Below are 15,398 nucleotides of genomic sequence, written 5' to 3'. Positions count from 1 at the left end.
TACTTTGATGACACAGCCATCGGTCTAAGCAGCGCTGCTTCAAGTCGAGCGCGGGCCATCAGCAGAAAAAGAAAAGAAATAAAACAGTAAACAGCCAAAGGACGTAACTTAGAATGGGAGATGGATCGGTTTGTGAAAGGGAAGAGAAAAGAGAGCCAAAATTTTTTATAAGTTTAAAGGGGGGGCGTGACTAAAAAAAGTTTGAGAACCACTGGTCTAAAGTTAACAGACAGTGTTTAAAAAGTGCAGTCCACATGTTTACATATGTTTATTACAGTGACTTTGAATTAGCTAAAGTAGTGTGGTAAAGCAACAGATTTGTTTTTATATTTCTGCAATCTACTTTAGTTTGTGCGATTTGTTACTGACTTTCATATTAATGTTTACACCAGGCTTATTTGTGCTTATATGTCAGTGCTTTATGTTGTCACAATTATTACATGCTTACAAGTTTGGAAGTTCAACAAATCAGTCAATATACTGTGATTGTAGTTGTTAAATAAAAATGTCATTCATATCAATTCATGCATCACCTTATTTCATCGTAACATATAGGCCTTTACATTTAATTCATGTCACGTCACATTATTAATATAATAAAATTCGAAACAAATACCCACATTTCTGCCAAAATACCATGGTGCAGTTAGTGTTACTACAGTAAATCTATGGTAAATGGCGATTTGTAGACTGAAAAGTCTTCTGACTGTATCAGTGCGCACGGTGTTTCTCCTGTTTGTCAGCGCTTTTTGATCTGGCTTTAAACTAGTTTCAATCACAGAGTCATTCGTGTTCTTCGCTGAACTCAAGTGCTTCACACTTGACCTCACAGCGCTGTTTAGTGCTCGCATGACCGAGACTCATCAGCGAGGAAACGCATCTGCTCTAGTGAGCTCTCACTGCTCTCCCATTTGAACTTTGGTTACGGTTTCGTTCCGCTTTTGGCACATAAACATTATATCGAACATTTATCGAACACTTCATATCGTTTAATCGAGGAAAATTATATCGCTATAATTATCGTTATCGATTTATCGTCCAGCCCTACATATGACTAAGAGAAAAGCTATGAAAGCATGTGTGTAAATTTTTTTAAATTTGTACCATGAAAAAACATTAGATCATCTTCGCTTACAATTGAAACCATATTTAAGCAATATTTAACACTAAGTTTTAGGAGCTCATTTTTATTCCATCTCCTATCCTGAAAAGTCTGTCTTGCAGGATTGACTAAAAATTAGCTCCTAAAACTTACTGCCAGATTCTGCAAGATAAATTCCTCAAAAAGTGGTACAAGAGGATGTGGTGCTGGTCCTTCAAGTGTCATTTACAACTAAACACATAAATATCACTTATAAACGATCAAGTACAAAATTAATAGTAGTTAGTAAGATTGATGTGGTTTGGAATTGGTAAAATGTGCTTGGAAAAAAAATATCATCAGAATATCAACGTGCCTAATAATTATGCACGCGGTGTATATATAATCCACAGTATACCCTTGCATGCACATAGACCACAATGGAAACAAATTTACAGAATAAATTACTAGACAAGAAAATACTGCTTTTTTGCAAACTTAGTGCCATTGTGATTTTTTGTGTGCATTATTCACAGCACGGATGGAAATATTGTCTTTGTCTGGAATAAAGTTTAAGTGAATATTGTACTAATGCACACTTGCTTTGTTCTTGAATTCAATTATATTTATAATTGTAAAATACTTAAAATATTAAACAATATTGAAAGGTTGAAGTCTAAATGCTACTAAAGATATGCAATGGGCATAATGCAATAATTATGCAAGTAATGCAATATAACAATATTCAGAGAAAGTTATTCCCAAAAATACAGCTATTTAAATGTGTGTCCATGTTTTTCATTTTGTTGCATCAATAATTAAGATCAAGGTTTGAAATATATGCAAGTATTCAGTAGTATTACCAGCAGTTTTTCAAGGAAAGTGACTTTAGTTTGACTTTTCATTCAAGGGAAATACCCTAGGAAGTGAGTTTTACGTTGAACCACTGGAAACAACAGCTCTAACAGAGTACCCGAGGAGTTTCAAAAGATCACAGCCAAAAGACCTGTGATCATTCAGAGCTTGTCAATCAAACTATCCACGAGTTAGATATAGAAACCATAGAAAAGCCAGACTTAGAGCCTTGCATGGGCCTCAAATTTAGGCTCTAGCCCGGCCCTGGCCCGAGACGCTCAGGCCCTGGCCCGGCCCGTGTCCGACAGCTTATCAGAATTACCGGGCCGAGCCAGTCTTTTTTTCCCCCTTCTCCCAAAACGGCTTATACTTATACATATACATATATATATATATATATATATATATATATATATATATATACACATACACATACATACATACATACACACACATAATAAATATACATACACATATAGCATGTAAACAAGCTTTTATTTTGAATCGATTAATCGCGATTAATCGTTTTGCCGCCCTAATTATATTCCATTACTCCTTTAATTAGGGCTGAACGATTAATTGCATTTGCGATAATATTGCGATATTAAAAAACATGATTTTTCAATCGCAGAGGCTGCGATTACACTCGGTCACGTGACACGCGAGAGTAAAGAGGTGTGTTCGACTTGAAGAGCGATCAGTGAATGACATCAAAGTACGGCGAGAGAAAGCATAAGGAGACGTCCCGCTCTCTTATAGCTCTCGCAGTACTTTGATGACACAGCCATCGGTCTAAGCAGCGCTGCTTCAAGTCGAGCGCGGGCCATCAGCAGAAAAAGAAAAGAAATAAAACAGTAAACAGCCAAAGGACGTAACTTAGAATGGGAGATGGATCGGTTTGTGAAAGGGAAGAGAAAAGAGAGCCAAAATTTTTTATAAGTTTAAAGGGGGGGCGTGACTAAAAAAAGTTTGAGAACCACTGGTCTAAAGTTAACAGACAGTGTTTAAAAAGTGCAGTCCACATGTTTACATATGTTTATTACAGTGACTTTGAATTAGCTAAAGTAGTGTGGTAAAGCAACAGATTTGTTTTTATATTTCTGCAATCTACTTTAGTTTGTGCGATTTGTTACTGACTTTCATATTAATGTTTACACCAGGCTTATTTGTGCTTATATGTCAGTGCTTTATGTTGTCACAATTATTACATGCTTACAAGTTTGGAAGTTCAACAAATCAGTCAATATACTGTGATTGTAGTTGTTAAATAAAAATGTCATTCATATCAATTCATGCATCACCTTATTTCATCGTAACATATAGGCCTTTACATTTAATTCATGTCACGTCACATTATTAATATAATAAAATTCGAAACAAATACCCACATTTCTGCCAAAATACCATGGTGCAGTTAGTGTTACTACAGTAAATCTATGGTAAATGGCGATTTGTAGACTGAAAAGTCTTCTGACTGTATCAGTGCGCACGGTGTTTCTCCTGTTTGTCAGCGCTTTTTGATCTGGCTTTAAACTAGTTTCAATCACAGAGTCATTCGTGTTCTTCGCTGAACTCAAGTGCTTCACACTTGACCTCACAGCGCTGTTTAGTGCTCGCATGACCGAGACTCATCAGCGAGGAAACGCATCTGCTCTAGTGAGCTCTCACTGCTCTCCCATTTGAACTTTGGTTACGGTTTCGTTCCGCTTTTGGCACATAAACATTATATCGAACATTTATCGAACACTTCATATCGTTTAATCGAGGAAAATTATATCGCTATAATTATCGTTATCGATTTATCGTCCAGCCCTACATATGACTAAGAGAAAAGCTATGAAAGCATGTGTGTAAATTTTTTTAAATTTGTACCATGAAAAAACATTAGATCATCTTCGCTTACAATTGAAACCATATTTAAGCAATATTTAACACTAAGTTTTAGGAGCTCATTTTTATTCCATCTCCTATCCTGAAAAGTCTGTCTTGCAGGATTGACTAAAAATTAGCTCCTAAAACTTACTGCCAGATTCTGCAAGATAAATTCCTCAAAAAGTGGTACAAGAGGATGTGGTGCTGGTCCTTCAAGTGTCATTTACAACTAAACACATAAATATCACTTATAAACGATCAAGTACAAAATTAATAGTAGTTAGTAAGATTGATGTGGTTTGGAATTGGTAAAATGTGCTTGGAAAAAAAATATCATCAGAATATCAACGTGCCTAATAATTATGCACGCGGTGTATATATAATCCACAGTATACCCTTGCATGCACATAGACCACAATGGAAACAAATTTACAGAATAAATTACTAGACAAGAAAATACTGCTTTTTTGCAAACTTAGTGCCATTGTGATTTTTTGTGTGCATTATTCACAGCACGGATGGAAATATTGTCTTTGTCTGGAATAAAGTTTAAGTGAATATTGTACTAATGCACACTTGCTTTGTTCTTGAATTCAATTATATTTATAATTGTAAAATACTTAAAATATTAAACAATATTGAAAGGTTGAAGTCTAAATGCTACTAAAGATATGCAATGGGCATAATGCAATAATTATGCAAGTAATGCAATATAACAATATTCAGAGAAAGTTATTCCCAAAAATACAGCTATTTAAATGTGTGTCCATGTTTTTCATTTTGTTGCATCAATAATTAAGATCAAGGTTTGAAATATATGCAAGTATTCAGTAGTATTACCAGCAGTTTTTCAAGGAAAGTGACTTTAGTTTGACTTTTCATTCAAGGGAAATACCCTAGGAAGTGAGTTTTACGTTGAACCACTGGAAACAACAGCTCTAACAGAGTACCCGAGGAGTTTCAAAAGATCACAGCCAAAAGACCTGTGATCATTCAGAGCTTGTCAATCAAACTATCCACGAGTTAGATATAGAAGACTGCAAAAAGCCAGACTTAGAGCCTTGCATGGGCCTCAAATTTAGGCTCTAGCCCGGCCCTGGCCCGAGACGCTCAGGCCCTGGCCCGGCCCGTGTCCGACAGCTTATCAGAATTACCGGGCCGAGCCAGTCTTTTTTTCCCCCTTCTCCCAAAACGGCTTATACTACTGTTTCAGCTATTAAAATTGTTCAGTTTTGTATGTAATAGCAAAGTGATTATATTTCGTTTCGTTTTTTTACCAAGTTAATTTTAAAAAAATGTTTGGAGCATTTTTTGTTCGCTAAATATAAGTTTTTGTTTTTTTTAAAGTGACGACCAAGCGGCCAGCGGCAGACAATGAGCCTACTGTATGCTTGATCAATTTAGCAATTTAGCCTTCATCACGACTTGCCTAAAATAAAATCTATAGATATAAAACAGTTTAAGCTTATAACAATGTTTAAACGTTAAACCTAGATAAATGTGCGCTATATCCAATAGTTTGTGCGGAGAGTGCAAGCTAAAGCGAGCTTTGCAGGACATGAAGGCGCCAGTGCATTCACTTGCATTTTTTTCAGTGGATACTCCGTCATTTTTGCTCATAAAGGTAAGAGTAATAATACATCATTCGTAGCTGTAAAGGGTCTACTTTTATTTGTGTGCACTCACAATATCAACAAAACATTGTGCTTTTATAAAATAAAGAAAACCAACATGATGTGCTTTCTGCCGTTTCGGTCTTAAACAGGAGCGCTTCACAAAAATGAACCGAAACTCAGCGAATACATGCCTCACAGACATGATAAATATATCTGTATAAAGCTTTAAAATTACTACTTAACTAAATAAAACAAATCAAAAACAAAAACTCTTTCATTATAATCATAATCCGTAAAGATGCACTTCTCTCTAAAGGCACGTCTAATGAGGAGATGGTGAGTCAGGATAGGCAACTTCATCCTTGCGACACTGACTCAGAAAACACTAGTTTATTAGTAAATAACTGAAATATCTCCTTACTATTTCCCCATCACATTTATGGTAATTACTTTTGCCGGTGCTTTGCGGCAAGCTTAAGCCTATTGCGTGCATTTGAACGCAGAACTCTTCAGCTGCGCTGACGGCACGCACCATACCGCTGCTGGCGGGACAATAAACACCGTTGAGCCGCTAGCACGGTCTCGTGTTGTTTCCACCAGCGCGGCAATGTTTTTCCATCACTAATTGATGGATGTCTAAAATATAAAAATAAGGAGAAGCCTCAAACAGGCGCGAGGCCCGCGTCTGAACTATGACGTGAAAAGGGGCCCGAAGCCCAGCCCAAGGGGCATAAAAAAAGTAATGAAAAGGGCTGAAATGCAGGGCTCTAGCCAGACTCACCGGCATCGTGAGAAGCCAGGGCTCGCAGCATCTTGCCAGCGCTGCGCCTGGTCTGTCGCTCCTTGTTGCAGAGCAGCTCCATGAGCAGGTCGAGAGCGCCGGTCTCCTTGAAGACTCCTACCAGTGAGCCGATACTGGCGTAGGCGCTCAGCACGTGGATGGTGTGCGTGATGCTTATCCCGAAGTCGCTGTTCTTGGACATCTTCTTCCGGGCGCGGCACACGAGATTCTTCACGTCATCTTTCATGTCCAACAGCTCTCCCTTGTCCACATCTGCGGGGAACTGGCCGCTGGGCCGCTCCTCTTCCTCCAGCAGAGGCCTCTGGGAGTCAGCCTTGCGCTTGCCTAGCAGAGTGGGGCAGTTGGCGTAGACGTCTTCTGTGGACATCCACATGAGGATGCTCTCGCTCTTGCTCTCTCCTGAGGTGGAGCCACTAGAGCCTCCGCCGCCCGAACTGCTGCCGCCACCGCTCGCCTCATTGCTGCAGCCTGAGCTGTTGCTGTCATCCACAACCAGCAGGCTCCAGCGAATCAGGTACTCCGTCTGGTTGTCGTGAGTCCTCCTCTGTCGGATAAGCTCCTCTGGGAAAGCCTGCAGTTTCGGGCCCAGCTGAACCAGCAGGTTACCGTTGCGGCGCTCACCCACCATGATAGCTGAGGATACAAAGAGTGATATAATGAGGATATGTGACCCGTGCTGGTAAAATGAGTCGTAATGCGCACGGTCTACTTTTGAGCTACAGGCAAAAGAAGTGAAAAATGTCAGTTTTGGTCGAATTTGAGGTTTTCACAAAAATGAGTTCATTAAGCCCTCTTCTAGCGATCCCATTGCTCCAAATAGTAATTAAACATCTAAAATTATCTTTATTTGTATGTTTTATGAGAGTACCACCTTTTTTTCTGCTCACTTCTGGACGAGTAGTAGTAGTATATATTTATGTAATGCCATGTCAGCATCCTAGGCTATTTTCATGGCAAAAACTATTTTAAAAATACAAGTATAACAAATAGGGATGTAGCGATTCACTCAACTCACGATTTGATTAGATTCACGATTTAATTCCATTCGATTCACGATTTTTTTTTTACAAAATGAGATTTAAGACACATCGTAAATTAAATGTGTACTTTTATTATTGCTTGGGGGGGAGAAAACACAAATGAATATATTTTTTATGAAACTTGAGACTTCTGTCCCTCCACTGAAAGCCCAATCACACAAAACATTGACACTTCAAAAATGTCATAGATTGTACAAGAAATTAATATGAATTCAGAGGTTTAAGCGAAGTCTTTATACGATGAACAGATTTAATTTAGGCTTCTATTAAAATATAATCATTTTAATTAAAATATTATGGGTTTGGAACAATATGAGGTGAAGTAGCACTAAACATCAGCATATTAAATGGAAAGTTCACACCAAAATGAAGTTTCCGTCATCATTACTCACCCTCATATTGTTCCAAATCCATAGGATTTTGGTTCAAATATAGACATTTAATAAAAACTGAGAGATTTCTGTCCCTCATTGAAAATCCATTCACCCAAACTTGTGATGCTCTAAAACGTTCAAGAAGACATTGTCAAAGTAATCCATATGAATTGTGCAATTTAATCCAAGTCTTTTGAAAAAACATGATCACTTTACATGACAAGCACATTTAATGCAGGCTTGTATTCATATATAAGCATTTATCAGTGTACAGTTGGTAAACGAAAGCTCAACTGTACTTGCTTGACGTGTGAGAAGAAACCTCATTGGTTCTCATGCGTCAATGAGCATGTTTGAATTTGTTTACCATATTTGATGTGCTTTTATGATGTCTTTATGCTCTTTTTGAAGCATTTTCAAGTTTTTACACATCAACAAGCATGTTTGAGCTTCAGTTTTAAAAATGTGCATACGTGTTTCAAGGGGAACCATGTTGTCTGAACCTTTTGAAGAAGTTTTGGGTGAGCTGGCTTTCAGTGGGGGGACAAAAATCTTATTAAAAACATCTGCATTTGTGTTTCTAAGACAAAGTAAGTCTTATGAGTTTGGACCGATATGAGAATGAGTAAATGACGATGGAAAGGTTTTAGTGGAACTAACTTTCAAAGGAGGCTCAGAAATTTCTAGGTGTTCTTAAAAAGAATCTTAACTCGCTTTTGGAAGATGACCGACGAGAGTGAGTAAATGACAGAATTGTCATTTTTGGGTGAACTATTACATCCGAAAATTCCAAGCAGGATAAGAGAAGACTAAAGTGTTAGGATGTTCCTGTAAAGTCCATAATCAAGTGTCACATTAAAGAGATACTTCACAATAAAATTACATTTCTGTCTGCCGTTGACTACTCAGTCTCATATTGTCCCCCATATCCTGTTATATTTCCACAAAACACATAAAAAGGATCAACTTTGAAGAAATTCATGGTGACCAATGCTGCAAGGCACCAAAACTACCTAATTTACCCAAGTCTAAAATATTAGTCATCGCATCTAACATCTCATTATAAGAAATTCATGGTGACCAATGCTGCAAGGCACCAAAACTACCTAATTTTCTACACCCAAGTCTAAAATATTAGTCATCGCATCTAACATCTCATTAGGACTTAGTCACGAATGACACGAGGGGACTAAAAAATGACACATGCTTTATTTTGGGACATTTTGTTTTGTGAAACATTGTTTGCTAGCATCACCAGAACATCAATTGTTATCGATCTCTAACAAAGTTTCAAGCTTATAAAGAAATCTTACGTACATACACAGTCTTATTACTTCTCACAGCTGCTGTCATCCGCTAGCAATGCTGCTAAACAGCGCCATGTGGGCCTGATGTGTTCGCGCGGAGGACTCGCATCTGGCGGCGTCTGAGCCCTTCCAGCCGCGCTGCTTTTTCTCCTGAGACGCGGTGAAAGAGCTGAGCTGAGCAAGCGCGCATTAGCGCTAACATCAACACTGCGAGCGGGCAACGAGACGCGACGCGACGCGTCAAACTGAAACGCGTTAAAATAAAACTTTATAGAGTGAAAGCCGCGCGAAGCGAGCGTTGTAGTTAGCTGCGTCGCGTCGCTAGCGGGGTATATGCTGTAACTAGCTGTCAGTGCGGCCTCTGTGTCAAAAAGACATAAAAAGCCCTGCGAGAGCCGCAGAGCTCCGCTCGGACTCACCTCCGGTGTTGCAGGGCCTCCCCTCCTTCTCGACTTTCCCCCGGGGTGGATGGAGTTTTCTTCTCCGTGGTAGCGTATCGTTGCCCAGCCTGAAGTCGTTTTTGCTGCCTGTTGTATAAAGTGTAGTCCAGTCCTGCTTCCTGTGGAACAGGTATGAGTTCAGCTCGCCTGTGCGCCAATGTCTGGGTGCAGCAACACTTTACTGCCATCTGCAGGCATGGAGGAACAACAACAACAACAGCCCTAATACTTGATTATTAAAGGGGTCATATGATGTTGCTAAAAAGAACATTATTTTGTGTATTTGGTGTAATGAAATGTTTATGCGGTTTAAAGTAAAAAAAAAAAAAACACGTTATTTTCCACATACTGTACATTATTGTTTCTCCTCTATGCCCCGCCTTTTTGAAACGCGTCAATTTTTACAAAGCTCATCGGTCTGAAAAAGCGAGGTGTGCTGTGATTGGCCAGCTATACAGTGCGTTGTGATTGGCCAAATACCTCAAGCGTGTGACGGAAATGTTACGCCCCTCACCATACTGTTGCATTCCCTCAGCGGCCAGCACGGATCAGCTCCAGGCATGACGAAGCAGATATCGTCCTCTTTTGGAAGACCAAACAAAGTAGTTTCGCTTTCACAACAAAGAACACAGCGTCTTCACGACATGGCGGCGGCAACAACAATACTACAGCGAGAATAAAAGTTACGCCTTCTTTCTTTGCGTGAACATTTGGGTGGCGTTATGCAAATCTTCCCACATCGTGACGTAGACATGTGGGGGCGTGTTAGAACGAGCCGTTTTAGGTAGGCGTGGCTGACTCTTAACTTTTATAAAGAATATCTCTTTGGATTTGAGACTTTAGTCTTTGCAACTTTACAGATCTTCTTTATGCACCAAGAGCTTGTAACACTCCAAAGAGAAAGGAAAACTTGAAATCGCATCATATGACCCCTTTAATGCTTTATTGTTAACATATAGCATGTGCAAAAATCCGCGCACCAAAAGTTCAAGGTCCTTTGAACAAAAACATATTCCTGAAGAATATTTCAAAACTAAAGCGCACGTGCACAAACGAAAAAGATTACTTATTGCTAATGCATTTTCAATTAATTGTTTAGCTGATGCAGTTACTCATCTGATGTCTCTGTTTTGTGCCTTGATCTCCTTAAGTGTTTGTCCATTGTTGTAACCTTTAGCACTGAAGATAGTTTGGTCTATTTTTTTGCCTTTGCTTTTTGTATTTTTCTCTATTGACTGAATACGCACCCAATTGTAAACATATTCTCGTTGTTTTACTTAATTGGTGCAGAATTTGTTCATATTTTTTAACAAATAGCATGTACAATGCCATCTCCCACTGTATAACAAAGAACATTTCACATGCATCGACAAGAAGGAACAAGGAACAAGAGGGAAAAAAGGAGAGCGGGTACATAAGCATCAGTTTACAGACAAATATGTATTATACATATTTTACACGTTATATATTTTACATTACAGAAAATGTACTTTGCAGGTAAGAACCATTAAATGTTTTTTGTTTTTATGTGAAAATGTTAAAGGAGGAGCATATAACCATTTTAATTGCTTTACTATTTTTAGATTTTGACGTCACATCTATATACATTTTATTCTCTTTTTCAAGCACTATAAAAAGAGGTTTGCCCTTTGTAAACTTGCATTTATGAATGTGAAATTTACATACAAATAAAATAAAGTGCATAATAAAACCAACATCCTTTAAAGAGCAATCCCTGATATAATAATAACCCAAAATCACATGTTTATAAGATAAGGAAAATGTTTTAAAAATATTATAAACAATGAAAACCTCCACAATATTAAAAAAATGCTGGGTATATTAGCAGGACCAAAATAAATGAGAAAATGTTTCAGTGGAACATTCACAAAAAGAGCACTTGAAATTAATTTCAATAAAAAACAATGTGTAGAAATTCTTTTGTAGGATAAACTCTATGAATTAATTTATATTAGATTTCCTTAGCCTTATTTGTAAGGAGGAATTTTTGAGGTAATGTCCAAACTTGAGTCCAATTTTACATTATTAAAGATATTGTTCCAGTAGAAAATAACAGAAGGCGTAGAAATATTCTCTTTCAAAAATAAGGATCTAATTTTATAGTTGTTAGGGTTAGCCCTAATATTAGCAAGCTACTGTTCCTTGTGCATTGAATTTATTTAATACACGAGTTTCACAATTTGAGTTGAATTACTGAAATAAATGAACTTTTCCATGACATTCTAAATTATTGAGATGCACCTGTATGTTCGTGAAGATTCTTATAGCCTACTTCTGCATGTGCATATATATACATACATACATAGATATAGCTGATAAATAATGTCACAAAAATCTTAATGCTCCAAAACTGTACCCGTTTTAATGGAATTCACCTTTAAAGGGATAGTTCACCCAAAAATGAAAATGTGATGTTTATCTGCTTACCCCCAGGGCATCCAAGATGTAGGTGACTTTGTTTCTTCAGCAGAACACATATGATGATTTTTAAGTCCAACCGTTGCAGTCTGTCAGTTGTATAATGCATGGCAATGGTAACAAAATCTATGAGTAAAAAAAACATGCACAGACAAATCCAAATTAAACCCTGCGGCTCGTAACGACACGACACGATCGGTTTGTGCCAGAAACCGAACAGTATTTATATCATTTTTTTACCTCTAATACACCACTATGTCCAACTGTCTTTGAGCGCGTGCACGGCATCCGGTGCGTGAGGTGTGTACGCGCTCTGGCGTAGTTTACGTTAATGGGTGTGTTGATATCCAGCCGAAGAGCAATCAACCATAACTTCAGGCGAGCAGGCTCAGAAGTTGGGAATACGTGGAAAGTCACCACTCCCGAATGAGTTTGCGCGAGAGAATGCAATCTTTTAGTTTTAAGTCGGTTTTGTAACGGCTGGACTTAAAAATCATAATTTGTGTTCTACTGAAGAAACAAAGTCACCTACATCTTGGATGCCCTGGGGGTAAGCGGATAAACATCAACTTCCTCATTTTTGGGTGAACTATCCCTTTAATATTGCATCTAAATACATAAACCGTTTGTCTTCTACTTTTTAAACACTGGATGGCAGTGTTGCAATTGAGCGTCTGAATAAAGTTAGCAAAAACAACACCTAACCTGCTGTGGTCCAGACCCAAGCACTTCTTGTTTTATATTATCCTGCTAAAATCACTGCTGCACAGTTGAGAGCATCAGTGCAGGCCCCCCCCCAGTTATTTGCAAAATTAATTTCTACATAGGGTCTAAATTCTGCAAATCACCAACTTTATGCAGAATCAAATCTTCAGCCTTTCCCCCTATTTTTATTAGTTGTGTTTGATAAGCCAGGTGTGGTTATATACTATTGCCCATACTTGGGATTTGATTATGATTATGAATGATGATAATGATTTGGCCTGCAATAGTGCAAAATAAACCTCTTGTTCGTTTACTCATATTTTCATTCTTTCTTGTCTCTTGCTTAAAATTTTTTTTATATGTATTAATTAATAGGAATCAGATTTGCTTGTAAGAAAATGGGTAGTCAGACTCGGACATGCGAAATCAAGATCAGTGCATCCCTAAATTTAAGAATATCTGAAATGAAGGAATTAATACATACATATTAGTATTGGAATTTTACAATGTGATAAAGTTTAGATTATATATTGCATTTACCTTTGAAGTGCTCTCATTTAAATATCTAGGTAGCTGCCTTAATGTCCGTTTTTTGTGCAATACTCTTACTTATATTGCAGCCTATGTTTTATTTGTTTTATGTGGTAAAGCTATGCAGTTTCTGTGTGAATGATTGGTGGTGGAATTGGCTGGCACCAGCTAAAATCTAGTCTATAGGGCACCAAATTGATCAGGGCCAGCCCTGTTCCTTATACTCTCTCTTAAAACAATAAACAACATGCACGTTTTTGACATTAAGATTTAACATGCCAAATATACAATATTGATGTAGACAGCATTAAATAATTTCACTGTAATTTGTCTGTTTAGATTGTGGCTCACAGCTGTATAATACAAAGAACAGGGGCCCGTTCTTCGTACGCCGCTTATTACATCCGAGATGAAAAGTTGACCTTCGATGATCCAGTTCAACCGTACTAATAAGCACAAATTACTCTAGACGAACATTTGTGTTGAAATTTCTTCTTCTGCTTTCTACTGTACGGACGTAAATGTACTTTCCCTTCAGCCTGAGGCTTATTCATTTCACTTTTGGTGTGAAAGGCTTTTATATTCGCCAAAAATATAACTTTTTTATTTTAAAAACAAACAAGCAAGCCCTGTCCAGATTTAAAAAGTAACGCAAAAGTAACGTAACGCATTACTTTCCATTAAAAGTAACTAAGTACCGTAATTAGTTACTTTTTTATGGAGTAACGCAATATTGTAACGCATTACTTTTAAAAGTAACTTTCCCCAACACTGGCTCTGACAGCAACTCCGGGATGAGCTTCGAAGAACCAACCAATCCAAGATCACGCCAAATCATCAACAATCAAATCCAGCTAACTGAGTTAGCGACATACGAAGAACGGGCCTAATTTAGGAAGGAAGATAAATATTTACTTTCATATTTTAATTTTAATACCACTTCTTAAGATTTTATTTGAATGTTGTTATTAATTTGTTTGTCTATGCACATGTTGTCATAATCTGATCTCAATGCGTGATTGAGTTTGTTTAATTTATAAACCAAAGTTCTGGTCCTGGCTTCTGATTGGTCAACAACGCACGCTTCGTTCTAACATAGCCTACCGTAATAACAGCCACGCCGGGAAGCTGGTATGCGCTGTTGTTGTATTGTCACCTAGTATACATCTGAATTAAGCACAAACAATAAATACACATATAAATCATGAAAACAAACGGTCCTGTCCAGCGCGAGCTTTAGGACCCAGGGGAACTCTCGAGCGCATCCATATAAAGAGCGCAGATGAGGAGAAAGCAAGCGCTTGGACATCAGCCGTCTCGACGCGTCTTTGCGCTTGATCGCAGTCGTATTAAAACGGCTGGCAAAATGCATTATAATCGACATCGTGTCCGCAGGAAAGGTTTTTGCTGGTGATTCCCCCCCCCCCCCTCACTCTTGATAGATGACTTCTCGAAACGGGGACAAAAACTGGACGCTTGCACTTTTTATTTATTACTCTGCTCCAACAATAAAATTGTGAACGGATATATGACTCGAACGTTTCCCCAGTCATTGAGATTATTCGCTGTTCAGATGAACATTTAGTGACTGCTGCACCAGCTCACCTCGGAAGGTAAGTTACAGTCTGATCACGAACTTGTACAGCAAATGAAGGATTGCACCAAGATGACATCAGTGCATCACAGCCTTTCTGAAGCCTGGCAACAGAAACCTTTCTCGTGGTCTGTTTGTCTCCGTGCCCCCCTGATCTCACTCCTGCACTGGTGCGTTATACGCATAGGACCATAAAGCAGAGCTCACTTGATGCGCAGGTTGATTGAGTGATTGATGACTGTAATGGTGAAGGATCATACTCATTAAATAATTAATCTTGCATTGATGTGGTCAGTGTGTTTGGTTCTTCTATAACATGTTTAGTATTTACCAGGTTCTGTGCCTTAGCCAGATTTGACTCCATGAACAGCTCTAGGACGCATGGCTGTTTTTGCTTGCTTTGTTTTGTTCAGAATAGGCTTGCAGTGCAAAACCCTTCGGATTCATGTTTTGCTTTGTGAAAATGATATATTTTGGTGTTGAAATGAGCTTTAATCGAGTGTTTGAGAGAAACTAAGAGTTCAAATGACATAAAACTGGTGTGGATAAAAAAAAAAACTAAAAATCACGTAATAAAAAATCAAATGTTCCATTACAGAAAAACTTGCTTTGAAAAATAAGCAATGGGGATAATGCTGGTGTACTGGATAATCACGACCTATTGCCACGTGCTGTTATTCAACAGCATACAGTGAAAGTTTTTATACAGGTTCCCTGTATAAAATATATATATATATATATA

General features: G+C 38.1%; 2 protein-coding genes across 3 annotated transcripts in view; one reads left to right on the top strand and one right to left on the bottom strand.

The window, feature by feature from the left end:
• Positions 1–6,191: 6,191 nt before the first annotated feature.
• On the bottom strand, positions 6,192–9,529 carry LOC107564215 (cullin-9-like). The gene is made up of 2 exons (XM_016249224.1): positions 9,367–9,529; positions 6,192–6,859 (listed from the first exon to the last, which is right to left on the bottom strand). Exon 2 carries the CDS (start codon positions 6,852–6,854, stop codon positions 6,192–6,194), a length of 663 nt encoding a protein of 220 aa, XP_016104710.1. The 5' UTR covers positions 6,855–6,859; positions 9,367–9,529.
• Positions 9,530–14,364: 4,835 nt separating this feature from the next.
• LOC107564210 (synapse differentiation-inducing gene protein 1-like) overlaps positions 14,365–15,398 on the top strand; it is a 39,705-nt gene continuing 38,671 nt past the window's right edge. For both annotated transcript variants that reach the window (XM_016249220.1, XM_016249217.1), the window contains exon 1: positions 14,365–14,675. The gene's annotated coding sequence lies outside the window, so the exon portion shown is untranslated. The remainder of the gene's footprint in view (positions 14,676–15,398) is intronic.

The sequence above is a fragment of the Sinocyclocheilus grahami genome, unplaced genomic scaffold (assembly GCF_001515645.1).
Source record: "Sinocyclocheilus grahami isolate Dianchi unplaced genomic scaffold, SAMN03320097.WGS_v1.1 scaffold916.1, whole genome shotgun sequence".
Classification (NCBI taxonomy): Eukaryota; Metazoa; Chordata; class Actinopteri; order Cypriniformes; family Cyprinidae; genus Sinocyclocheilus; species Sinocyclocheilus grahami.
Note: the sequence above shows the minus strand (reverse complement) of the source record. Positions and strands in the feature narration are given on the sequence as shown.